Source organism: Cuculus canorus, chromosome 1 (genome assembly GCF_017976375.1).
Source record: "Cuculus canorus isolate bCucCan1 chromosome 1, bCucCan1.pri, whole genome shotgun sequence".
NCBI classification, from domain to species: Eukaryota; Metazoa; Chordata; class Aves; order Cuculiformes; family Cuculidae; genus Cuculus; species Cuculus canorus.
In genome coordinates this window covers 113,228,502-113,254,180 of record NC_071401.1, presented here as the reverse complement: position 1 = coordinate 113,254,180, position 25,679 = coordinate 113,228,502, and the positions used below count along the sequence as shown (strand labels likewise).

At 38.7% G+C, this 25,679-nt stretch overlaps 1 protein-coding gene across 2 annotated transcripts in view; it reads left to right on the top strand.

The window, feature by feature from the left end:
* LOC104056012 (ephrin type-A receptor 3) overlaps nt 1–25,679 on the top strand; it is a 223,659-nt gene that overhangs the window by 134,754 nt on the left and 63,226 nt on the right. For both annotated transcript variants that reach the window (XM_054071215.1, XM_054071206.1), the window contains exons 4-5: nt 12,074–12,229; nt 12,681–13,016. In XM_054071215.1, the coding sequence (XP_053927190.1) occupies nt 12,074–12,229; nt 12,681–13,016 (492 nt within the window). The remainder of the gene's footprint in view (nt 1–12,073; nt 12,230–12,680; nt 13,017–25,679) is intronic.

Here is a 25,679-nt window from a genome sequence, read left to right as displayed (position 1 = left end):
AAAGGCTTTATTAAATGATAAAATATAGGCCTTTCACTAAAGTTACAACCAGATCAAAAATATGTCTGTGCTTGAATATATTGGATATTCTTCAGAGGGCTGATTAAACTACTATTCTATTACTATGCAACAATTTCCTGTGTTTTATATATATCATCGTGATGGTATATCACTTATAATCTAGACAGCAATGGACTGCCCTGACCCAGTAAGATTCAATATCCTACCATATAATTTACTTCGTTATCAAACGTGCCATCAGGTTTTATGATCTGATTTGGCCAGAAAAAGTGAAGTAGGTCTTTTAGAAACAGAACTCTGATCAGAGTTTTGCTAAGAAAAGTAACCAGCCATAACTTGACTTCTCTGTTTCCTAGGTAAAGGAGAAAGAAATATTTCAAGTCGAACTGCAGTGTGTGACTCAAAAATCATAGTCACTACCAAAAGATTGTACTGGAAGTAGGTGGGAATATCCCTAGTAGGAAAAAAAACCTCGCCACAACCCTTCTTCTCCATCAGTTGTTAATGATAAATGCAGAATTTTGTATCTTGTGGTGGATTTACCTAAATGCTTTCAGCTTTGGAGGGTTTTGTATGTCCTTTCAGCCTCATTAGTTTCTACTTTTGAAGGGGAAAAAAGAAAATGAAAACAATCGTATGGCTGAAGTCTTTTGTGTTTACAATATTCTTACTTCAGTCAGAAAATGGTATGATGTCTATACAGTAGAAGGTTTTATATAAAACAATGTGAAGTCATTAAATACGTCTTAAAGTTGTTCTTCATTTCTATTCTCTATAAAATGCAGTAGAGTGAACTTGCTGCTAGTATTGAGCTTCAGTGGAATTGACTGTTAGTTGAGTATGTGGCATTTTATACCAGCACACAGCATCATTTGTTAGAGAAAATATATACAGAATGCAACACTGGAAATAAGTTTCCTCTCCCTTGCAAAGAATTTTCTGCAGTGCAAAGTGATTGCTGTTGGAGAATATAGAGTTCTTTTTGCTCTTAACTGTTTGTAAAGGTTCCCCACAACAAGGAGAGTTTTAATTCTCTAGCAAATACCCTGTAAAATGCAATACATCAGATTCTTTGTTTTGTAAACAGCTGAGATTTTACCCCCCTTGAATTCACACAGGTACCAGGCTAGTGAATAAAAATGCTGAACTGTGGGGTTTTTTTAAATTTATGTTCAATTGGGTTTTTGTTCGGTGGATAATTGCTTACCCTGCAAAGCCAGACATTTTTAACACATGCATAGAAAATACATTTTAAGTAATTAAGAGTTTTTTTTTAAAAAGGCAAAATACCAAGGAAGTCCAGATAAAAGCTAAAGCATACAATGTATGAATACTGCACTTCAGTGGTTAGACAGTTCTGCAAAAGCCTTGGGCTTTTTCTTTCAGCTGTGAGAAGAAGATTGTCAGCACACAGATGTCCCTGGAGGCTGTAGCTGTTTAATTTTCAGGCTTTCCACTGGAAGGATGAAAATACAGTCAGTGAAAAAGGCACATGAAGAAGAGAGTTTGTTATGATGATGATAAAGCCATGATGTTTTGGTTTATGTCAGCAAGTAATGATAGCGGCTTAAACCATAGGAATGTTTTAATACAGGTTTAAGCACCTGCCATTGCAGCACCATTTCTCCTCTTAAAAGCTTCCCTTTCCCAGAACCACCTCCAATAAATTTAGGCAGCAACATGTCGGTGGTTGGCAATGAAACTAACAGCAAGGGATTCAGTAGTTTTGATCGAATTAAGCATAGCCACGTGATTTTAGCTTTTCATCTCTCTTAGTCTGAATGCTTAAAAGTGGTAAGGCAGCACAGTATAGCATTTCTAGTGCTTACTTTCTAAACCTTAAAGCTTATACACATCTAGTGATGGCTTGCCTCCAATGGTTGAATATAGAAGTAGCTTAAAATCAGGGAAACAGTGAACTGTCTTTTGGGTACCTTTGTAAATTAGAGATAAACTGAAAGCTTTGAGGTGTGAGAAAGTGAGGGTTCATGAAAGATGAATGTGTATATATATTCTAGTCACTGGCCATTAATTGAGCCTTTTAATTTATTTATTTATTTTTACCGGCAGCTGGAATATTTCAGTGTTATAAAATTGTCTTTTTTTTAATGTCAGTGTGCTGCTTGTGACAGGTATAGGATTAACAGCTCCAAACCCCAAAGTCCTCTCTTTTTATCAACAAAACAGGTTCAGCAAGGGCATAAGGAACATAAGCTTCCCCCACACTGCTCAATTAATATGTCTCAACGCTGACCCAAAAGAATATCTCAAAGGGGAAAGGCATTTGTTAAATTTCTTTTCCAATTAATTTGACAGCTCTGCTGAGACTGCTAACAAAAGTACTAATTCATGCTAATTGCAGTAGTGGACCTGTGTCACTGGGGAGCTGGGCTGAGCTCTCCGTAACATCACACAACCCACCAGTAGCATTTGGATTAGAATGTGTCACTGGAAGAAAGAACATTGGCTTTGGAGCCTGTTCTGCATTCAATTGCAAAATGAGGACAGCAACCATCTCCTGTACGTGTTGACAAAGGTGGAAGGTAGCGTTCAGCCTCAGTAAACGCAAAATCACGTTCCCTCCCAGAGAGAAAATGTAGACTTTCTGTACATCTGATTTTTTTTTTTTTTTTTGACTAGGGATATATGTATTGACGTGGACAACTGGGAGAGATAAGCCTGGTCAGTGGATTGTTGGAAATAAGAAACAAAGCAAAGCCCCAAATAAGTTAGAGAGAGTAGGAGATAAAATGCAGTCCTATATATAAATCAATTGGTTTCAACAGAAGCACTATGAAAAGCATAAGAGCATTTTCCACCTGATAATGATACTGCAGAACTAGAGATGTGTATAATCAAAGACATAGGAAGTGTTCCTGTACAGGCTGATTGAAAAGTTTGTGATTGTTCATCTCAGACAAGAAAAGTTTATGATAGCTCTTTTTAAGGTAAGGAATGGCTTAGAGAGCATACATCAGGAGCAGCTGTTCTCCCTGTCTCATGATGAAAGCCAAGGATGCATTAATTTGACTAAAAGGTTGTAAAACCTGAGGGTAAACTCAAGGAAGGATGTATTTTTTTGCTTCACATTGACTGCCGAGACTAAAGAAGAATGTCAGAAAAATTATTTGAGGTCAATAATTAGCAAAAAACCCTGAATATTCTACATGACAGACGATAGAATGCAAGATTATTGTAATTTTTGTTAAAAAATAAATTAGGAAATCTATCAGACGTTGGGTTTCCAAGTCTTTGAACTAATATTTATGTTGTGGGGATGAGGGATTGCGAGTGATCGTCCCCTGTTGTTGGCCTTTCTCTTGCAGCTTCGTATGGTGCTACCATTAGGTGCAAGATAGGTTCCAGGTAAGTGCTAGGACTAGATGTATTCTGTAGGACAATTCATTTGTTCTTCTTTATTTATATTACCTTTCTCATTGTTAACCTGTTAATCTGTGCTGTTTTAAGCACAGAGAACTTAGATAAACCTCCCAAGGTTTTGAAAGTTGTTTTTCACTTATTAGCTGAATCTAGCACAGGAGAATTACTATGCACCAGCTGTGTTTTTTTCACTCAGCTAGAAAGGAAACATCTTCCCAAGAGCTTGTGTCCTGTGGTTGATTGTTCTTCTCTTGTCGGTTTTTTAAAAGTTCTGACAGAGAGAGAGAGAAGTTGAGGAAAGACTAAACCAGACTAGTACCACGGTTATCCCCTTGTGGCACTTTTAGCCCAATGTTAGAAAACATTTATTGTTTGAAGCTGTTGGGATCCTACGTCTAGTTTGCTTTTGAGGAATTCACAGTATAATTTTAATTCAAGTAAAAAGTATATCTTTGCTTTTTGGTCCTCTTCAAATTGTCATTTAAAACTTCCAGATTTCTTGTGTGTGCGTTTGTACTTTTTTTATTTTTCCTGTTTAAGTTGTTGCTGGTGGGTTTTAGTCTGGTATTTCTTAATATAAATTTAAATAAAAAATCCAAACAAACAACAATGCTTCTTGAATTAGGAAGTTATTTTTCACCTCTGTGTGAATTAAATTAAGTTATAAAAAAATTGAATGTGGAATTTCTTCGTATGACAAAATTATAGCTTAATATATCTCTGTGTGTCGAGGCTTTGCTTCAGGAAAACATCTTGTTTAAGGAAAGTCAGAGACAGTGCTTATAAACATAAATTGTTTGTTTAAATACTTAAGTGATTCGCTAAGTGTGGATGGAGTTAAGATAGGTAGATCTTTGTTTATTTTCCTTTAATTCTGAATGAAGGCTGCAGTCCTCAATGTTTTCCTACTTACAAAAGATTCCTTTTACCCAAAACTGCCTGCAAAGAAGCTAAATTGCCTTACACGTTTTGTATCCACAAGTGAGAACATCTTTGCCATAATGCTGTGTTTTAGACCTGCTATCTTTGACATTGCACTTTCAACAATATTGCTGGTAGCAATCACTGTAATGCACTTCATAAAAAGAGATACAGAAGCCTGCGAGGCACAATGTAGAGCTATTACAGACTGCAGTTAAAAGGTGCAGTGTTATTCCCTCAGCATAAAGCTATCTCTTATGTACATATAATTAATATGTCTGCCAGTAACAGTTATTAAACAAAGAACAGGAATTGTTTCTGTTGAATGACTTGACCTGGGAGTGAAGCCAATTTAAAAAGCATCTGATTAAAATACGTTAAGGTCGCAGATCACTATGAAATATGAAGTGAGAAGAAAAAAGCAGAAATTTACTCATGAGTAAGATTAAGTACTACTAAATATGTTTGGGGTTTTTGTTCTAGCAGCAGCTTTCAGGTATAGAAAAATGAAAAGTGCTCATTCCAAAGGGTATTTCTCTAGACGCATTTCAGTGTCACATTGCACTTATTCCTTGCCTCATGCATATCACATAGTTCATCCTGCTGGCATGAAGGCTGGAGGGGTATAGCAGAGAGATGGAGAAAAGAGAGATAATTTTCTGAGTTCTCACATTATTTGCTTCTTATTGTTGGAGAAGGCCTAGAGATAGCAGTTTTGTTGTTGATTTCTTTTGCAGTGGACAGCTGCAGTAGTTCTTCAAATCTGTCAGCGGTTTTGGCTGTGATTATTCTATTTTTCCAGTCTAGAGATGCTGAAGTGCACATGATGCATGTTTTTTTCTGCAGTAGTTTTCCTCTCAAAGATAAGTTATAGTAATAAACAGTTGCATTTTCTAGAGCTATTGCATAGCCAATAATGAAAGGAGTGATGGGAATTCACTTTAGTATTTAAAATGCAACTTTTAATTTGATACCTGCAATTTCCAGACTGAAAAGTCTGTCTTGTGCATAGAAAATACAATGTGAGATTTTATTGATGTGTTTATAATGCTTAGAAAAAATGGCTGGGTTACTTCGGCTGCTGGTCTGAGCACTACCTGTTTTGTAATCCCCACTTGGGATCCCCACCTGCTGACAAGTGTTAGGGCTGTCCCTGCCTCCTCCTCCTCCTTTTTCTCCTCCTCAGCAAGTACAGGGAGTTGTTAAAATGTTTCAGTGACATTCAGCCTTGTACCTCTGTTCCTACTGTAAAGAGTAGTACTCAGAGTTGAGACCTATTCCCTTAAGTATATCTTACTATTTATTTGGATCTGATGACAAAAAGCATGCCTGAAGTTTAATGGGAATAAGAATCAAGAATACACTGATTTTTAGAAGCCTGTTAGGACTAGGTGGGTATGCACAAAGGTACCTAGAGGCCCATGAGGATGTATACATATGTATTTCTGTATATTATGGGGCTTTTTGTACACTACGAGACAGTGAGAGCTATGGAAGATAGTTTCCCTGCTCTGTGGGATTTTACAGGAAACCCACATTATAAAGCATTGTTTTCTGTTAAGCAGATGCCTTAATGAACAAGAGAGGGAAAAATGAGATGTTTTCAGTGTTGTGAATGATATGTGATACAAACTGAGGATGGGATGACTCAGGGCAGAATTCTGCCTTAATTTCCTATACTTCATCTATCTGAGCTGGAATTATATATAGTGTTATTTCTAATGCAGCTAGAAGAACACATGTGGCCGGATAGAATTTGTGACTGAAGTGTGAAATGAACAGTTTTGATATCTTAATTTAAAGTTAATAACAGTTCTCACCTTTTTTGTTGTTTCTAGAAATTATAAACAAGCACAAGAAGGGAAGGATATGACTCACCCAAGGAAAATAAAATGGTTTTGGGTTTTATAAGGTTGATCTTTGCTGTTTGTTATCTCACATATTTTCACAAGCTGGTATCTCTGTTACATCTGATTTTGCATGTTCAAGTATATATACGGGTAGGTGAATGTGTAATTCTGTTACTGGTGATAAAAATAGTGCTGTTGGCACCTTCAGACCATGACCATCTCCAGATCATGACTGTAATCTGTGTAGTGAGGAAAAAAAAAGCAGGGTAAATGCTTTTAAAAGGGGCTTGAGAACATTGCAGAGATGCAAAGCTGTACATGGGCATGAAGGTGGGCCACAGTTGGTAGTGTTCACTTCCCAGCATACCCGCATAGCCAAAGGTCATCCTGTGGCTTCAGGTCTGATGTAAGAACTGCTGCTGCTGCTCATTGGCGTGACATTTCCACAGGTGACTATGAGAATGGTTTGCAAGGCCCCACTAACACAAACCACATGCATTGGAGGATGCTTCCCTGTCCTCTCTGCAGGGGACAGAGACAGAAGAGTTGTTCCAGGACTGCTATCATCTCTTTTGCTAATGCAAGCTATGAAGAAATGTTAAGGTATCCATAAGCTGTTGTCCTTGTTCCAGCTTACTATCATGATTTTGGCTGGGATAGAGTTAACTTTCTTCTTAGTAGCTAGTATAGTGCTGTGTTCTGGATTTAGTGTAAGAATAATGTTGATAACACATTGATGATTTCAGTTGTTGCTAAGTAGAGCTTATACTTATTCAGTGTCTTCTCAGCATTGCCCTGCTAGGGGGAGGTGCCGAAAAAGCTGGAAGGAAGCATAGCCAGGACAGCTGATCTAAATTGGCCTGAGGGATATTTTGTACCATATCGCATTATGCTCAGTATGTAAACTGGGGAGGGTTGGCCAAGACGGCTGCAATTGCTACTTGAGGGCAGGCTGGGCATTGGCTATTGGATTGTGATCAATTGTATTGTGCATCACTTGTTTCGTATGTTGTACTATTATTTTCTCTTTCTTTGCTCTTCTGTTAAACTGACTTTGTCTCATGAGGATAAGTTTTGTTTCTTTTTATTTTCTCTCCCCATCTCACTGCGGGGAGAGGGGAGGGGGCCAAGCAGCTCTGTGGTGCTTAGCTGCTGGCTAACACCACAACAGCCATACTGGTTTATGATTGATTCCCTTCTTTCCTAAATGCTGTGGTTTAGTGTCACAGTGGTATTTCACCCCCAGGCTTTATTATTGGTAAGCAGAGGCACAAAGAAAGGAAACGGTTTATTGCTTAGTGGATGCTGCCTGTTGCACACTTGGTTTCATGGCTGCATATATCTGCTTGCAGTGCCTTATGATGCTTGAGCCTTGCCTCAGAGCATCACACCTCTGCTCAGAGCACAGAAAGCAGAGTTTCTGTAGGACTGTGGAGTGCAGCTCGTTTTGCAAATAAAGGATTGTTTTGACCTTGTGCAGGGAAATGGGCCCTGTCAGGCCTGGAGTACTCAGGCTGGAAAGTCATCCGCTCAGGCAGAATGGGCTCAGGTCATTAGTTGGTATTTACAGCTGGAAAGTGGTGATATCGCTCTGTGTGTAGGGGGTTGCAGGGTCTGAATACTAAAATGCACCTGTTTACTAACAGCTTTGTATTTTAATTTAGAATTAATTAAAGTTGAAATGAACCATTTAACCCTTAATTAGGACCATGTTTTAATCTCAAACAGAGGCAAAATTCACTTTGCTGTTGAAAAGATGTCCACATTTCTGTAAGCAGTAACTACCGTAGATTGCTACATGCAATTCTTTTACTTTCAGTGATATAACTCCCCTTGCTGTCTGTCTCTGAGACAGACTCATCAGTTATAGCTTAGGGAAATTCATTTTCATACGACAACAAGGACAGCTGCAGTCCTGAAATTCTTACCAGTAGATGACCTCAATAAAGTCAGTGTGGCTCACACTCAAAAAAAAAAGAGATTAAAATCGGACTGCATACAGTTTTAAAATAATATTGCATTTTGGAGTTATCACAGGAGTCGTGGGGGCAAACAGGTATTGAGCATCTGAATTGAGGATATCTTATTAAAAAGCAAAACCAAACAGCCTTGCTGTACAGTCTATATCGTGTATGTAGACACTCTCAAGGTTTCCTTTACTGACTTTTAGTATGCTGAGAGGTTTTTCTTCCTAGCCCATTGCATCTACTTCTTCTCACGTCGTTTCCTCTTCTGAGGAAATGGAAAATTTCTTAGCTTCTAGAAGAAAATGTTGAGAAAAAGCAACTGCCATTCGCAGCTGGTTCCCATGCTGAAATTACAGATTCTGTGAAAACTTCCTGTTCTAGTCCTTTTTTTTTTTTTTTTCCCCTACATGTCTGAAACCAAAGCCTTGTTATTCACCTTAAAAAAACCAAACTTTATTTCATCAGTTATGTAATCTGATTTTTCTGACATTAAAAAAAAAAAAAAAGAATAATGCCTTTTGAAGTAAAGACTTCTTTTATTTCTCTAATATATCAGAACTTTAAAAATTACTAGGAAATAAATAATAAGTACATTGACAACATTTTCTATTAACACCCCCTTTCCAGGCTTCAGTTTTAAGTGTAATTGCATTTTTTTTTTTTTCCTTTGGGCTGCAGTTGTGAATCATCTTAAATTGATCTGATAGACAAAGACAGAAACTGTGAGACAGCCTGAGGGGAAGACATGAGATTGGGATGCCCTCACTAGGGCATACTGGGACAGCAGGGATCTGAACGGCTCATCCCTCTGCACCAACTGCTCGGTCTGTACCATTACGGCAGAAGCACAAAATGATGACATACCTGTCCCTCTGGGATAGAAGAAGCTTGATCTCGTGTTACCAGGGTGCTTCTTCCATGTTCGACTTTCTTCATTTTTTTCTCTGGCTCCGCACCATCACACCTTTTCTTAAATGAGGTCTACAATTTTTCACCTGAGGGATGAAAGAGAAATTTATTAATGGAACATTTGGATTCCTTCTTTTCTCTTCCTCACCCCACAAAGTCTGTCCACTCCTTATTCAAGCTTGTTTGCTTATGTTCTTTGCTGTATTAAGATGTTGATGGTAGGTGCTTTGAAGGTGTCTCAAACAAGCAATCTTACTGTAGTTCCATCCTATAAATGAATGCTCATGTGTTATGATGCTATGAACAAATTATGCTTAACAAGCAATAGAAACTGTTTTGTAGGGAGACCAACCACATGGCAAAAGAGCAGTTTTAGGTTATTGGTCTTTTGCCAGTCTTTACATTAAAGTAATATATAAAATTATTACAAATTAAAAAATATACTGTATATATTCATAAATACATCTTTGTCTTGTGTATGCCTGCCCATAAATATAAAAATGTCCCCTCAAGGTGAGTTAAGTGAAACCATTTGAGTTTGATATCTGACAATAAGTTTCCATGAGAAGTTTTGGTGAAAGTGCTGTGTGATTAGCTGGGTGGGTGTAGTGCAATGTTTATCCCATAATGTGTTAGCGTAGTTACTAGCACTGGTAAGAGAGGGATTGGCTTCTATTGTCTTCTGCCTGGCTTATTATCTTAAAGCCAGGAACAGCTGTGCTCTGCCCAGAGACAGTAAAATCATTTAAGGCTGCTCTGTCAGCTGGAGTGGGACCAAAGAGTCTCACCCCAGGTATGGCACATGTATCATGGGGCAGTATTTGGGAGGGAATGAGGTTTAACTCTTAGAAGGCTGCCAGAATAGCCACAGCAAAAACAAACCAAAAAAAAAAAAAAAAAGAGACAACTCTGTTCCCTGCTTCATTTTCTCCTAGTGGAGGTGTTTAAGAGGGGCTTAGGTTTCCTTTATTTCCTCAAGTTAAACAGAAATCCCCAAACACCCTTACAGCCTTTCAGGAGACAGCAAACAAGAAGTGCTGGCTGAAGGAGGACAGGCTGTGCCAGATCAGGTGGGTTGGCATTAGGCTCTGTGAACTTTGCCATCAGGTTGCTTTTAGCAATTCTGCTTTCACAGATTGTCGTGTGGGCCCATTCCTCAGAGGATCAAACTCTGGATTGTTTCCTCAGGGCTTCCAGGAGAGAACTTGGAGCAGGAGGTGTCTTTCCCAGCTGCTTTGCTAGCATGGAATTTGGAGGTAGCAGCTGCAGCCAGGCGCCTTGATTTGCAAGGGTTGTGAAGTGCTTAAGAGTGGCTGAGATTAGCATGTCCTTGTGAAATGTTTCATACTCGTCACGCTGTTTTCAATCCAGTGTGAGAAGGGTTTCCTTTATTAAGATGTCTCACAGTAGGACACAGGACTGTACAGGGCTTTGTTTTCTCTGTACTTGCCAGTGCATTTCACTCAGGTGTTTGGCACCAGGAGCTAATCAACAAATTTGCCTAACCCAGATATTCAGTTAGGTTTTGGTTGTCGACAATAACGTTTAAGCTGAACATCAAGTTTAATGATGCAGCTTCCTTCTCCCGTCCATCACTTATGATGATGCTGGAATTTTTATTCTGACTTTCTTTCCATCTCCGGCTACCCATCCAAACACTTTTCTGTCTGGGCAGTGCATGAATGAGCACAAAAGACCACATAGTCTTACATCTTGGATTTTATACTATGTTTGTGAATCATTTCATCTCCACAATCAAAACCAAAAGGTGTGTCTCTGTTTAGGCTTACACTAAGACTGGTGAACCCATTCTTTTGGCTTCAAATTAGCATTTAATTCAGTGACAGGTCCTGAGAACTTTTACCTAAGCTCTACTGTCTACTTTTCTACATTATATTTATAATGAGACTGTATTGGGGGTTTTCCTTGTGTGTTTGTGCGTTCTGAGGTGTTTACTGTGGAACCAAAGTGTAACAAAAGGTAAACACATTTTAAGATGTGCTCCCTTTTGTTACATTATCTGTTTGTGTGTGGTTGTTTTAGGTATGAGTACAGGCCTGGGGTTGGCCAGTGTCGGGCAGAATGTTTCTAACTGGCATGTCTTGAGGGGGAAGCAGCCACTGAAAGTTGTCTGCTGATAATTACCTGGGTTCATTCTCTCTCTCTTTTTTTTTTTTTTTTTCTTTAATTTTCAGATGGCAATACCATCGTGGCGGGAAGAAGTCATTACATGGGTTTTTAATAAAAAGTTAATTGTTCATTTTTTTCCTTTTCTGTAACTTACTTCAAAGACTGTTTTCTTCTGCTGCAAATGTAGTGCTGAATCAGTCTCAAATGCAACAGGAGTCAAAATAGAGGGAGTGTGCCAGTGTTAATGAAACACCACCGCCCAGAGTTTTTCCAAAGCAGCAGTTGTGCATTCAAGCACCTTCCCTAGAAGACTGGGTTAATGTGAAAAACATCCTCCTTGTACCATACAAGGTCCTGATAGTATCAGAAGCATCTTATCAAGCCTGTTGCACAGTCCTTAAGAAATGGAATAGATTTTTCACAGTTCAGGTTATTTTCTGCATTTTGGCTTGCTTAGTCCTACTGAACTGGAGAGACATAGTTTACAATTAATGTGTTCTTGTAAGCAAACCCTGGCAGCAGAGGAAGGATAAAGTTGGCTTCTTACGCAGGATAGGGCCAATGTTTTTGCAAATTAACCAGAAGAGAAGAAAAATAATTGAAGTTCTCCAAATGCAACACAGAAAATGTTTCTTCTTAGTGGTGCAATACACTATTTTGTTTTCCAGGCAAAAATTAAATTCAAATCCAAATTGATGCGTAGAGAGCTCCACTCTTCCTTGAGGTTTTATTTCCATCAGTTTTCTCATTATGAGAAAAATCTGTGGTTTCAGACCATAAACATCTGAAAAATGTGTTCTACATATGGATAGATCCTAGAGCAGTAACAAAGTTGCATGTTAAAACTGAGGAGATGTCCATGGAATTTAAAACTGTACTCCTCTTATTTTGCAGCTTGTCGACCTGGGTTCTACAAAGCCTCTGCTGGCAACCTGAAGTGTGCCAAATGCCCACCTCACAGCTCCACCTACGAAGATGCATCTTTGAACTGCAGGTGTGAAAAGAATTACTTTCGCTCTGAGAAAGACCCTCCATCCATGGCTTGCACCAGTGAGTAGCATCATTACGCTCGGGGCTGTCATTCTTGCTGTTCCATCTGTATCTTAGCAGCTTGCTTGCTTCTTCTCATGTCCCATTGCAGTCAGCCATTCACTGCCTCCCATGTCTTCTTACACGTCGGACAGGCTACTGAAAATTGATGGGCAGCGTTTGTCTTTCAATTTTCATTTTCTCCTTCTTGTTCTGTGTAAGGCTCAAGAAGGACAACAAGGGTTTTTGAAGTGCTACCAATATTTTCAACTGTGAGCTGCACCCTGAGGGAACTGTCTGTCTAGAAGAAAACATGGTCCTTGATAGTCTAGGTCTGTAGTCCAGTGAAATATTTCTGGAGTCTCTACAGGAAATAACTAGAAGAGTTTGGTTATTTGTGGTGCCCTTGTTACTCCCATCTTAGAGCAGTAAAGAAAATCTCATCCCTCTGATTTCCTGTTTCCTTTTATAGGACCTCCATCTGCTCCAAGAAACGTTATCTCTAACATCAATGAGACGTCTGTTATCCTGGATTGGAGCTGGCCTCTTGATACTGGAGGTCGGAAAGATGTCACTTTCAACATCATTTGCAAAAAATGTGGAGGAAACATCAAAATATGTGAGCCATGTAGTGACAACGTGCGATTCTTGCCCCGTCAGACTGGGCTCATGAACACTACAGTGACAGTCGTGGACCTTTTGGCACATACCAATTATACTTTTGAGATTGATGCGGTCAACGGGGTATCTGACTTGAGTACGCTTTCCAGACAATTTGCTGCTGTCAGCATCACAACTAATCAGGCTGGTGAGTCTCTTTCTCATTACCCTTTCTTTGTTCAAAACTACTGAGATGTATGTACCTTTGTTTCTTTTCCCTGTTTTACAGGATTTATTCTGACCACTCATGCTACGGTAAGTAATAGACTTGGATACGCTAGTAAAAGTAAAAGCAGAAACAAACCTAGTATGTGTTGCTGTCAAAGGACCTTGGCAGCATGACTGTTATGATTAACTCCCAGTTCCCACTTAATAGTCTCTAATAGAACACTCACATGATTCCTTAGCTGGAATGTGTTCTATTAATAAAACCAGATTTTAATAAAACACTCATTTCAATAATCTCCAACATAAATTACTGTAGTAATCTTAGTGATTAATTTTGATTAAATAGAAGTGAAAAAATGCTTTAATGTTAGACACATAAAAAGCTAACATTAAATTACAGAGGTTTAAAACACTGCTTTTTTTTTTTCCTTTTCCTTTACAAGTTGTCTCACCATCTCTGAATTGTTGCCAACATGATGGGGGTGTGGAGCTGAATACTGAATTAGGTCCTGGTGTCATAGCTGATAGTGTACAAAGGGACTACTCTGCTTCTGTGGAGACTTATTAAAGTCATTGATGCCCTGCATGAGCACAGCAGTATGCCCTGACTGTTGGATCAGAGCCTTTATCACTGCTGCACTATTCTACCATTTGCTTCTCATTTGACAAGGTTTCATTTATCTGAAAAATGTGAAGAATCTAGATTCCTCTCTAGCATTTGTTCAGGTACCATACTTTTTAGGACCTGTGTTTGCCAGTGAAGAGAAGGATTAGATCTTGAAATTTCTGTGATTCCATGTGGTTCATCATCAGGAAGCTTTGTACTGAAGGCATGTGTGCGTGCAGTAATTCTTCTCCTACCTTCTCCCATCCCACACCTCGTCCCCCAAATACCTATATTTCTGTCTTTCTCGATCAACACACCAAGTTCACATTGTTATAGTAGATGTTCTCCTTGTAACCTACATTATTGCAATATTTTTCACTATAGAGGATAGCACTATTCTCAGATCACAGATCAGCTTTAGTGGGAGGCATAAAAATGTGAGAACAGACTGTTTCCTGACAGTAGTCACTACATTTCCAATTGCTCTGGAGGTCTGTCTAACTATGCAGTAGTCAGACAAAGGTAGGTCTACCCAATTGTAACATCTTATCATGATATCTTTCTCATCTAGGTATTGGCTTCAGCTCTGGAACTTGCGTTTTATGTCCATTCCAAACAATTTGCTACTGTTTTAGTTACATTTTTTTAATATATATTTGTGTCAGCAACTTAAGCAGCCTTGTTTAGTTGCTCTCTTTTCTTCTGGTTTTTTTTTTGTTTTTTGTTTTTTTTTTTTTCTTTCATATCAGAGATATTGCTTTTCAGCCCATTCATCACCATAGCAGTTAGAAATCACCTGGGGACACTCCCTAGAATGAACTGTCTGGGATCAGTGAAAAGTATTTCTCTGCAGAGGCCTCCTGCTTTGCATTGTGATTCCCCAAGGCCCAGAGCTGGCTGCCTTTGCGCTGCAACGCAAAGTGGATTTTGATTTTGTTTTGGAATGCACTGTTCCTGTAACGTAGCAGAGTCAATGCATTTCTGGCAATAGCAACTTTGTTTAATGCAACCCTCAGGCTGCTTAAGCAATTTTTTTGTTTAGTTTCCACTTTTATGCATAGCTCTCTTTTGCTTTAAGCACATTTAGCTGATATGGTTTACTACAGCTTAATTGTGCTATGTGTTGATCATGCCAACTGATTTACTATATTAGAATTTCCCTAGAAGTTCTGCAAGTTGCTAAAATTAGACCCTTAATTTGTAGAGAGGTAATCTTTTAAAGCTTAATTATAAAAATGCAATTTCTCTTGCATTCCTTTCCCTGTTAGATCACAAAATGGAATTATGGTTTAGCTGATGTCATACTTTAAATGCCTAGGCAGGGGCTGATGAAGAAATTCTGAAGATCTTAGATTACATTATAATTAGAAGTTTAACTGAGAGGTGCTTCAAAAAAGAATTAAAGCGCCATTGAACTGGAACTGGAAGAGACCAAATTACTGCAAAAGCCAGTCATGACTCTAGGGCTATTATTTGTGCTGTCTGACTTTAGGTCCATTCCTTAAAGGACAGAGGTATGCACCAGCTGGATAAAGCTTTGGTTAAGTGACTGAACTGTGAAGTACTCAAGGAAGTAGGAGAGACGTATTGCTTTGGAGTGTTGTTCTGTGTATGAGTTGTCACATGGAGTGATTACGGTTCAGTACAGCCAGACAGATCCTGAGGACAGAGCCCCTGGCAAGCCTGCAGAAGGAACAGTGCCAGTCAGTAGGCTGCAGGTTTGAGAGAGAGGATTAGAGTGTAGAAAGTCCCTATAACCCAAATCTCCTCAGTCTTCCCTGAACCCAGGTTATATCACTTCTGCCAACATTGATGTGAGAGGCTTGTACCCTTGCCATGGGTATGATGAATTTCCAGTTTTAATACTGGATTTTCAGTATTCATGTGCTTTATTCAGGCACTGTCAGGGCTCATCCCAGCTTAGTGGAAGTTGTTCTGCAAAATGTTCCTCACCTCTCACCAAACACTGGGTTTCTAGTATTGGAGTTTCCAAGAGCCTGAGGCAGAACTGTAGTATGTTTTATATTTTCTAATGATAAAAGAATGTGATTTTTTGTGGCTGTTCTCTTGGCGGTTAAAGTCAGACATTGTACATCTTTACCTCCAGATGAACTCAGTTCGAGTCAGGCATCAGTTGATGTTAACATTTGCTGGGTCTCTGAGCTCCAAAGGCCTACTGAAAATTCAACAAACATTTCTTCCAATGTTTGTCACTGTACACATAGGCATTTCTGCCTATGAATTCATTACCAGCCTAATAGATTGGAACATGCATAGTACTAATTTTATGTAATGCAGCAATTGGGCGACCTGCCAGAGTGTGTTAAAATAAATTCAGCTGATATGTTAAGATTCAGTCAGTTTGTACAGCAGTTCTGGTTTTGTGCATAAGCAGATCATATGCACACATGCATACACATATTTGTAATTGACATACACCTAGATGTATGGGGTCTGACACAAAAAAAGGCTAAGTGTGTGCTTGTAAGTCTATTTATTTAACAAATTAAGAAAATCAACTATGATGACCTTCAAAATAGTTCCCTGCTGAGTTGACACACAGCTGCATACAATGCTGGCAATTTTCAAAGCAATTCCACATATAGTTTTCTGAAAGGCTGTTGAGGATCTGCATCGTTTTTGCCTTCACATCTTCAACCAAAAAATGGATTCCTTTAAGCACCAACTTGATCTTTGGGATCTCTGTAAGCCTTAGTTACAGATTTCCTCCGTTTCACAAGAAACTTGATGTTAACTCACTGTTCACTCTTGCACACCGACATTTTCTGACTGACAGTAAGAAAATGTCTATATTTGAAGATGCATCCACTCACAATGAGTAAAGTGATTGAGTTCAGCCTTGTCTCACTGTGACAGCTTTGAACGTGTTCTGTAACCATCTCTTTGTCTCTCCCTTCCCACTTTTTTTTTCCCAAGCTATAGGGTTAATCTCATTTTCTTTTTGTGTTGGAGCTTGTATACACACACAAAATGGATCACCTTAAATGTTGCTAAAAAATTTGCTGATACCTTTATAATGACTCTGAGTTCTAGTGTTTGTAACTAACAGTCTCAATAAGATTTTCCTAGAGAGTTTTCAAAACTGTTGTAAAGCCCAGATCCAGTCCAGTGAATTGAGGTAAATTCAGGTTGTTTCAGAAATCAGATTTTTTTTTTAATTCTAATGGTTTGGCCTGAGTTTTGCACTTTTATTGCACTTTGTTTTCTTTCCTTTCCGGAAAAAAAAAAAAAAAAAAAAAAAGTCTTGCACAGTATGGCTAGACAGGTATGACACTGCAATATTTTTAATTCCTGTAGGTCTTTCTGTCTTTGTAAAAGTGAAAGAGAAAGTGTCCATGTTTCTGTTTTAGTTTGTTGATCTTCCTCTTTGATTGCACTGTAATGCATTCCTACAGTTGCTGACGGATACAGCTTCCTCTGAATTATATTAAAGCATTCTGTTGCTGCCTGAAGAAAGTCCTCACTTTATGCCAATATGTTGCGCCATGCAGATGTTATCTCCTAATAACACAAATCAACCCCACTTAAAAAGGTTCAGGGGCTGCTGTGGATAGGGAATTCAGTACTCCTGGAAGTGGTGTGCTAGTTGTGAATGTGCCACACAGAGGCTGACTGCCTGGCTTAACACTAGCATTTTCAGGTGTCTGGGCACAGATATCCCAGGTTAGATGGGTTTTCTGACCACAATTTATAGGCTTTTTGAAAACGCATTTATCAGTGAAGACCAGAAAGTTGTCTGTTCCTTGGAGCTTTATAAGTAACCCAAAGCGAAAAGACATCCAGTTCAAGTCAGGGAGGTTCTGCATTTAATTCCTTTAAGCTGTAGCGAGCAGAGGATTCCCGTGGAGGCCAAGGGTATTTTAAATTGAAACAGGGTGTGAAAATCACTGAAGAAAGACTAAGATTTAGTAGAGACAACATAGCTGTACTACTGAATAATCAGTTTACAACAATGAAGGAGAAGGTTTTCAAATGTGAAACACAGCCATTGAGTCAGGTACATATATAAGTTGCATAACTTTTGCAGATGCTGCATAAGAAAATGACAATTTTTCTGCTATATTGCTGCTTTTATGGTATCATACACTGTCATAGAGATAGCAGGTATGACTCAATTAAAAAAGATTAATATTGTAACCAAGGTTGTAATTGACTCAACTGCATTTTAAATATACATTCTCTGTGGTGATCTTTACAATCCAGAGGAGGCCAGGAGAACTTTCAAAATTTGCAGAAATCTGAACCATGAGCATATATAGATCTACCAGGTAGGTCTTAGGAAGCTTTGGCCATCCCCCTGCTATCTCAGCACACACAGGGCTCTCCCCATCCTTTCCTCCCAGCAGAAGTAGTGAGAAGGTTCACTGTAGAAGTGGTTCTGTTTATTTGATCTAAAATCTTTTTGCTTAGTTTGTCTAGCTTTGTATTTGTTAATTCTAGCAACTATAAACTCATGAAAATGATATGATAGTGGCATGTCTGATAAATAATAAATACAGCTCTTACTGTATTTATTGTGTAAAACAGAACATGATGAAAGCATCCTCGGTTGGTTGAAACTTGGGCAAGTCCCAAACTTAGCAACAACAAATAAAAGTCGCTCTTTTCCTGAAGGGAGTTATGCTTCCTATCTAAAAAATAAATGCAGTTTCTGTGCAAGTGCAATCCATATAAGGCTATTGGATATAAGCATATACTTAACGATAAAAATATGTTTAACTGCTCAAGAGCTAAGTCAGAAACAACTAGCATTCACTGGCCGTTACTATTATAGGTCTTTTTAGGTCCATGTCCCAAAGTTAAATAAGATGAGGTACAAAATTTGTACAGAACATTTCCTCATCAATCATGTTTTTGGCACTGTGAGGAAACTTAGCATCTTGGTATTTTCCTAACTTTCCAGAATGTAATTCTGGTGGGCTTTTTCTAGCATGCTATTTTCAATGTCAATCTTTAGCATTACTGTATTTGAGTTCATCCTGTACCTGAAAAGGAATAACTTCATGCACCTGTACATGCTGGAGGCCAGCTGGCTCAAAGCAGCTTCTTTGTAAAGACATAGGCTCTCCTCAGTCATGTTCAGCGATAGGACAAGAGGTGATGGACACAAACTGAAATACAAGAATTTCTGTTTAAATGTGGGGAAAAAACTTCTTCAAGTGGAACTGAGCCCTGGAACAGGTAGCCCAAAGAGATGGTAGCATCTCCATCTGCAGAGGTATTCAAAACCCGACCAATCAAGCTTCTGAGCAACCTGGTCTGGCTGATCTTGCTTTCAGCAGGGGGTTGGACTAGGTCATCTGCAGAGGTTTCTTTCCACCTCAATCCATGTGTAATCATTGTGTACAAAGAGGATAGTGGCAACTGGAAGGAGACCAGGCAAGGGATTATTCAGCAATTACTGTCCTCATTTAACTCTGACCTTTTTATTCATGTAGCAAGGCCTTCTCAAATCAGCAGTGAGTACACTGAGACCTATTTTCTACTAACTGTCTTTCCCCATGTGGATAATAGGATGCCTGCTTAGGTGGGGAAAGCAGTTTTAAATTGCATATGAACATTTCAATCAAACTACTGCAAACCTTTGCATAGTCACGCTTGTGTTACTCTAAGAATTAGTTTTTCTTATTTTTTCGTGTTAAATTAATTGCGGCACTGTAAAAGAAGAGTGTCTATTTTGAGATTTGAACTGATCTGAACAAATGAGTTTATAAACAAGTTTACATTACACTGATACAGTTTTATTATGGAGACAGATAATTTGTGAAGATGTCTTTTGCTTCCTAGCTGTAAGAACTGTGTAAGTTCTAGAATACTAACTGCTGTCCCAGGAGACTTTGTCTACAGTTTTATCTTTAATTTCCATGTACTACATCCAAATGACTCTAGGTCACCATGTAGGGTAGCAAATACAGTTGTCTGTGTTAAACCAGAGGTACCACAAGGGCAAAGCAAAAAGAAGGAGCATAATCAAAACGCTTTGCAGGGTAGATGGGAACAAGGAGGTTAAGTCTGTGACCTTCTTTTAGTGACAGCATTTTCCTGGGTAGAGCAGCTACTCTATAGCAGGCTGAATATTCTCCAAACCGTAGTTCTGCATGCGTGTCTTCCTGACCTCTTACCTTTTCTGTTATTTCTAATAGGATTCAGTGTCCAGGGTTCCAGCAGAATAGGTGTTAGCAACAAAATTAAGTGAAATGTATTACATTTCCTGTATTTTCCAAATATACCTGTACTGATGCCCAAATATTTTTTTTTCAGTACCTCAGGTCTTTACTGTCTGCCTGCTTTATAATGAAATAGACTGTTTTCTTTTAATCACTAAAAGCACAATGCAACAGCTTTAGATGTAATTTTATGTCTGAGTAAGGACCTATGGCCTTGTAAACCAAGGTCTCAACAGTGCAGCTGTGAATGGTGGTAGAAATAGAGGTCAGCTACAATAAGCCAGTGTCAGTACTAAATCAATTCTGCAAAGTTTTGTGCTGTCACATATCCGGGCATCAGGAGGGGAACAAAGGAGACATGTTGTAACAAGAGACTCCTTCAAACTCTGCCTTCAGTTCAATTTAGCTCTTACACAAAATCCATATAGGATTCAGATAGTTGCAATAAAAAAATAATAATAGCAAAAAAATTAAGTATAAATAGGAATCTCTGCTTACCTGCTGTAGAAATAAATGCAAAGGAGACACAGGAGGCTTTTTGTGGACTAAATCATAACTAAAGATGTCAGTCTTTTCCTAGTAACTATAGGAAGTAATTATGCTTCTCAATTAAGTGCCTAAAAATGCCTAAACCTGAGCTTTGGTCCCCCTACAATTCAGTTGTGTATTTATAAAATATTATTTCCTTTATGTGGCTCTTTTCATGCAGAAAGCAAAAAGAATAACTGCCCCTGTATCAAAGACAAGGCATCTGTGCACAGCTGTAGTATGAAGAATAATAAAAACGAGACATACCCCATATCATGTCAGGGTTCCCTAGAAAAGCACCAGTCTGATTATCAGAAGTCTCCTTCTTTTGTATTTGTAAAACTCACAAAGCAGAAAAAATCGTATAGCCTGTGTAATTGTCTTGCTTACTCATTTAACACATTCATGAAAAGGTGTAGGAAAATACATGACTGCAATAGTAGCTGTGCGGTGGCAATATGAAGTCTGGAAGTTGCCTCAGTAATCCATTTTTTCTCGCTGATTTTTTTTTTTTTCTGGGTTAATGAATAACAATGTGGTTAACAAAAAAAAAAAAACCCAACATGTTAACTGGATATTTTCTTCGAGTGCAAACACACAACCCAGCCTGTTACATTCATTGAACTCAATTTAGTTTTAATACTCTTCCTATCTCTTTCTTAAATGTATTAGCTGTCAAATCTAGCAGTTTTGAAACACAGAAAGGATAAGTTTAAGGAGAAGGTAACCAATAAGGCACTATGGAGTATTTGCAAGGGCCCAGGATGAAAACTAAAAAAAATGAGGTAAAAACTGACCACTAGGTACAGAAAATAACATAATTAGGAGGAGAGTTTCGAAGGGTAGATGTAGCTGGTTTGTAGTATCTTGATCTACATATGTCATTTGCAGATTGAAAATATCAAGCCGTCTTTTGGTTTCAGCTTGGGAGGATAGATTTTTAAAACAGAGAAAGAATCAGTAAATTTATCAGTGCCATTGTAAACAGACTCACTTTGCCCCCAGGAAAAGTTGTTAAAAACTCCTCAGAACTAGAATTTTTTTTTGCCTGAAATCTGTGGCTTCAAGAGAATAAATTCAGCACCAAGTTGAGCACTAAGCTTTATTGCAATATATGTCTTTGCTTGCAAGAACTGTGATGCTATTTCTGTATTCAGTATTTGTTCTGTTAAGCTAGACTGCACTGTCTTCAGCAACTCATAAATGATGTGTGATGCTCCCTGTTTAAATACAATCCATATTTAGAAAGAGTTGTGTGTACTGTACAATCTATATCCCAAGACAGGTCTCTTACGAAGATCTGTTTTCTGAGAGAGACAATTTGAGAAAGCCACAGATGTTTGGTGCATGATATATTTTTTTCTTTCCCTATGGTCCTTATAAAAAGGACAAGAAGGTAGACTTATTAAAAGTGAGCTAATGACATGATGTAGGGAGTCTCTGGTTCACTGACTGTTATTACAGCTGTGTCCCATTACGTACTGAATTCCTAGGACATGCTTGTTTTTTTGAATGACATTTATCTTTTGAATTTCAAACATTCCTGGCATAAATAAAGATTTTATGCTTTTCAAATGTGTTTTACAGTTCAGCCCAGAGGCTATTCAAGGATCATTTTAACTCAATAAAACTCCTCCTTTTGGGATATAAAAGGGAAGTGTTTTAACAATGTCACTCCATGCGTAGCCTGTTATTAGCTAGAGACATTCTGTCTGCAAAGCCTTTGATCCGTTTTCCCCTGAATGTCAAGGAAGCTCTGCCCAGGCTTCAAAGTCTGTGACGTACCTTGGTCTTTTCTGTGTGCACACAGTCCTCATGTGAACACTCATGACCTTAAAGAAGGTTCACAGGTGAATTTTGTGGCTCAGCTAGTGTTTTTCATTTCCATTGCTTTTAGCTACCTTTTCCAGAGGTCATGGTGCAATGGTATTCAGCAATCAATGGATAATGGGTTTCTCTACTTGCTGCTGTTATGGTCTTTAACATAAAGCACATTTAATATCTTGGTTTGGTAAATTAGTAAAAATAAAGAAATATAGGTAAAAAGGATGCTTAGCACTCAGTTAAATAATATTCCTTGGACTTCTGCCTCTCTTTCCTTTATCTATGGTAGCGCTCTTGGTAATCACTGAAGGAAATAGTCTGTGTTCCTGTTGATCATAAACAAAACTATGAACTTTCCTTGCTTCTTTTCCCATGCTTCTGAATGTTTCCTTCCAGACCATTTGCAGGCTGGGGATAGCTGGGAAAAAAATATTATATATTCATTTGGGTTTGGGCACTGTTCATGTCAATGGGAATTATTATGGTTTTGGAAGCATTTTAATATATAAGTTATTAAAGTTATGCACCTCTGTGTGTTACAGTATTCACAATATGTGCAGCTTTGGTTTTACTCACACCAACTACATAAGCTGATTTGAGACTGATGTGTCATCCTGCTCATGAAGCCGGTAGACCTTGTTCTGAAAATTACAGACTTTGCTTCTTCTCATTAGTGCCAGCTTCTCAGTGTTGCAGAGTGAGTGTCCTCAGAATTTGTGGGCTTGACATCAGAAATCCTGCAAGAAAGTTGTATTTTTACTTTCTTTTTATTCTCTTTCTTTTTATTTTGCTTGCTGTGTCTAATTCTACAGCAGAATATGTATGAAAGAGTTTTCTTTCTAGTATTCCTTCTAGTAAACTATGGTCACGTATATAAACAAAATGTTTAAAACAACAACAACAAAATAGAATTTACATCATCCCAAAATCCAAAAGAAAGTGAAAGGGGATGTGAGCACCTTTCAAAACTTTTTCATGTGTGATTTTCCTGCCCTGGTTAAATTTTGCAAAAGCAATTGGTCCAAAGCCATCTGTGAAACTACCAAGGAATGACAGGGCAAGAAGTTTGAGAAATGCTGTTTCTATTTTCTGACCAGGCTGAGAAGACTCTGATGGAACTTAGGGACCTGTTCAGGAGATGGTTCTTTAGTATACTTCTTAAATTTTGAATGGGATTTTTCTGGTGGTGGGTGTAATTAAAATTTCACGGAAACTGTAAGCGTACTCAGCACCTGACCGATGATGTTATGGGCATGGTGAATAAATTCTTCTTTCTGAAAACTTCCCACCAGGAAGCCCTAACATCCTACAAAATATTGTTACAATGGGAAAGGGAAGGCAAAGCAAAACTGTTTGTTTTAAACTGATATGTTCTTAAACACATTCAGTGAAAAATCTGAAGTATTGCAAAGCTCCCTCCATCACCATCTCAGAGAATAGAAAGAATAATATTTGTGTTGTGAGTACCTTTGGGCTGAATCCTTATGAAAGCATATACACCATTTATCTCCTCTCTGAACTAACAGCTGTGAACATCATGGCACCATAATTTTCAGTTTCTGAAACAAGTGCCTTGTCCAGTACTTCACAAATGGACATGGCGTTTCCATGATTTATTACACACATGTTAAGCATATGAGCAAGTCTAACATTTTTTCTGCTCTGTGGAAGGCATTCACTATCTCTTTTAATAAAAAGACGGAGAAATGAGAACATGAATGTGCAACACTTAATGAAGTTTGCTTTTAATTTAGAATTTATTTGTTAGAGTGAGAAATGACCCCTGATAATCACTTGTCCGGTAACAGCTGTTGCCCAGAAGGTTGCTTTTCTCTGCACTTGAGAGCAAAATCAAGCAGCTGCCTTTTAATGTAATTCCTGCTGAAGCTGCTTGTTTTCCCCTTTCCAGTTCCCTGCTGCCTTTCCTTCACGGCACCTGTGCAATGCCTGCAGCCACCCTGGAGTCTGTAACCAGAGGCTGGAGTCTACCAGCTTGCAGATGCATTTGGGTCCTTTGCCATAATGCAGGCAGTCATCCATCAAAAAACCCATGAACAAATCAGTCTTTAAAATTATCCTGTTTCTGGGAGAGGCTTGCATAGCTCCTGCACACAGCTTTGTTTGATGCCAAGTTTGTCTGCTTCTATTTGTCCTTAAAGTTTTGTCGCTTTTCTTTGCTTCTGCATTTTGAAATGTTTAAATGTCTGGATTTTGATAGCTTTCTTCCAGAAACTATGAACCTTTTCACCTACTTTCTTATGCCTTCTTATGCCTTCTTTCACCTACTTTTGCCTTGATCTGCTGTGACGTTCTGTTCACTGACACGGGCTTCTTGCTGTTGGGATGGCTGGACTCCCTAATGCCGGGTCCCCGGTGACAGGGAAGGTGTGTTGTGTTCTGGCTGACAGTCTCCTAGTGATGTTACAGAATCAGATGACATTTTACAGGCTGAGGAATAAAAAAATTACATTGAGCCTGCTTCAGCTCAGGGAAAAGGTGCAGGGACACAAACACAAGTACTGTGCTAGTTTAATTACACGTCCTGCAGATTAAAGGGCAAAGGACTGTGTCTGCATGCACATTGAAAAGGTGAGTAATTGTATCTGGAAGAGGAGCATGTAGGGTTTAGCAGGTTTCCAAAGTGTTGTTAAGGTGTAGCGGTTTCCTCCTTGTCCTGCCTCCTGGGAGGCACCTGGGGACCCTGCACCGACTGAGATGTCTTGGAATGTGCCTGTGGGATCAGTGCAACCACATAGAGGGAGGCAGAATCTTTAACTGAATGTAGAAAATAAATAGTAACACAATCAGAGAAGGTTTAAAATAGTGAAACTCCTGTTTTCTCTGAGCCAGCATCTATAATAAACCCCTTAGATGTTAATCAACAGACTAGATATTGGAGATATAAGGATGCAAGGACAAGCGTAGTAGTTTGTACAGATATCGTGTTAATGTGACTATGTCATGAAGGTGTAGTGTCACTGTACTAATTTGTGAGTCATTACTTGGGACCCACAAATTAGATGCTGGTTGGTGGTGGACTGGTTGGATAACCCTAAACACAGAAAGACTCTTCACAAAACCCCAGATGTTGGGTGGTTGTCGCATGAGTGGAATGTGTATGTGTGACATTACGAGCAATGCCAGACCAAGCCAAGCATGGGTGCCTAATGCTTGCACTGGCATACGTTCTCCCATGTTTCCCAACTCTGCGATGTGACTCCAGTTTTCTAGTGAAAGTGCACAAGAGAAAGATCATTTCAAACATTGATGTATCTACTCTGTCTTGTATGAGAGTTTTTTGTGGTTTAGATACTGGTCCTCTAAGACTTAGAGATTTGGGTTTGGGTCCCAGTGGATCCTGCTGACAGAGGTTGCAGATTTAATTTTCAGTTTATGATCTTTATTTACTGCTCCCATTCCACATTACCTCCTAGGGGCATCAGAGACATTAAGGAAAATGTATACGTTATATCAGATGACAGTATTATGATTAGAT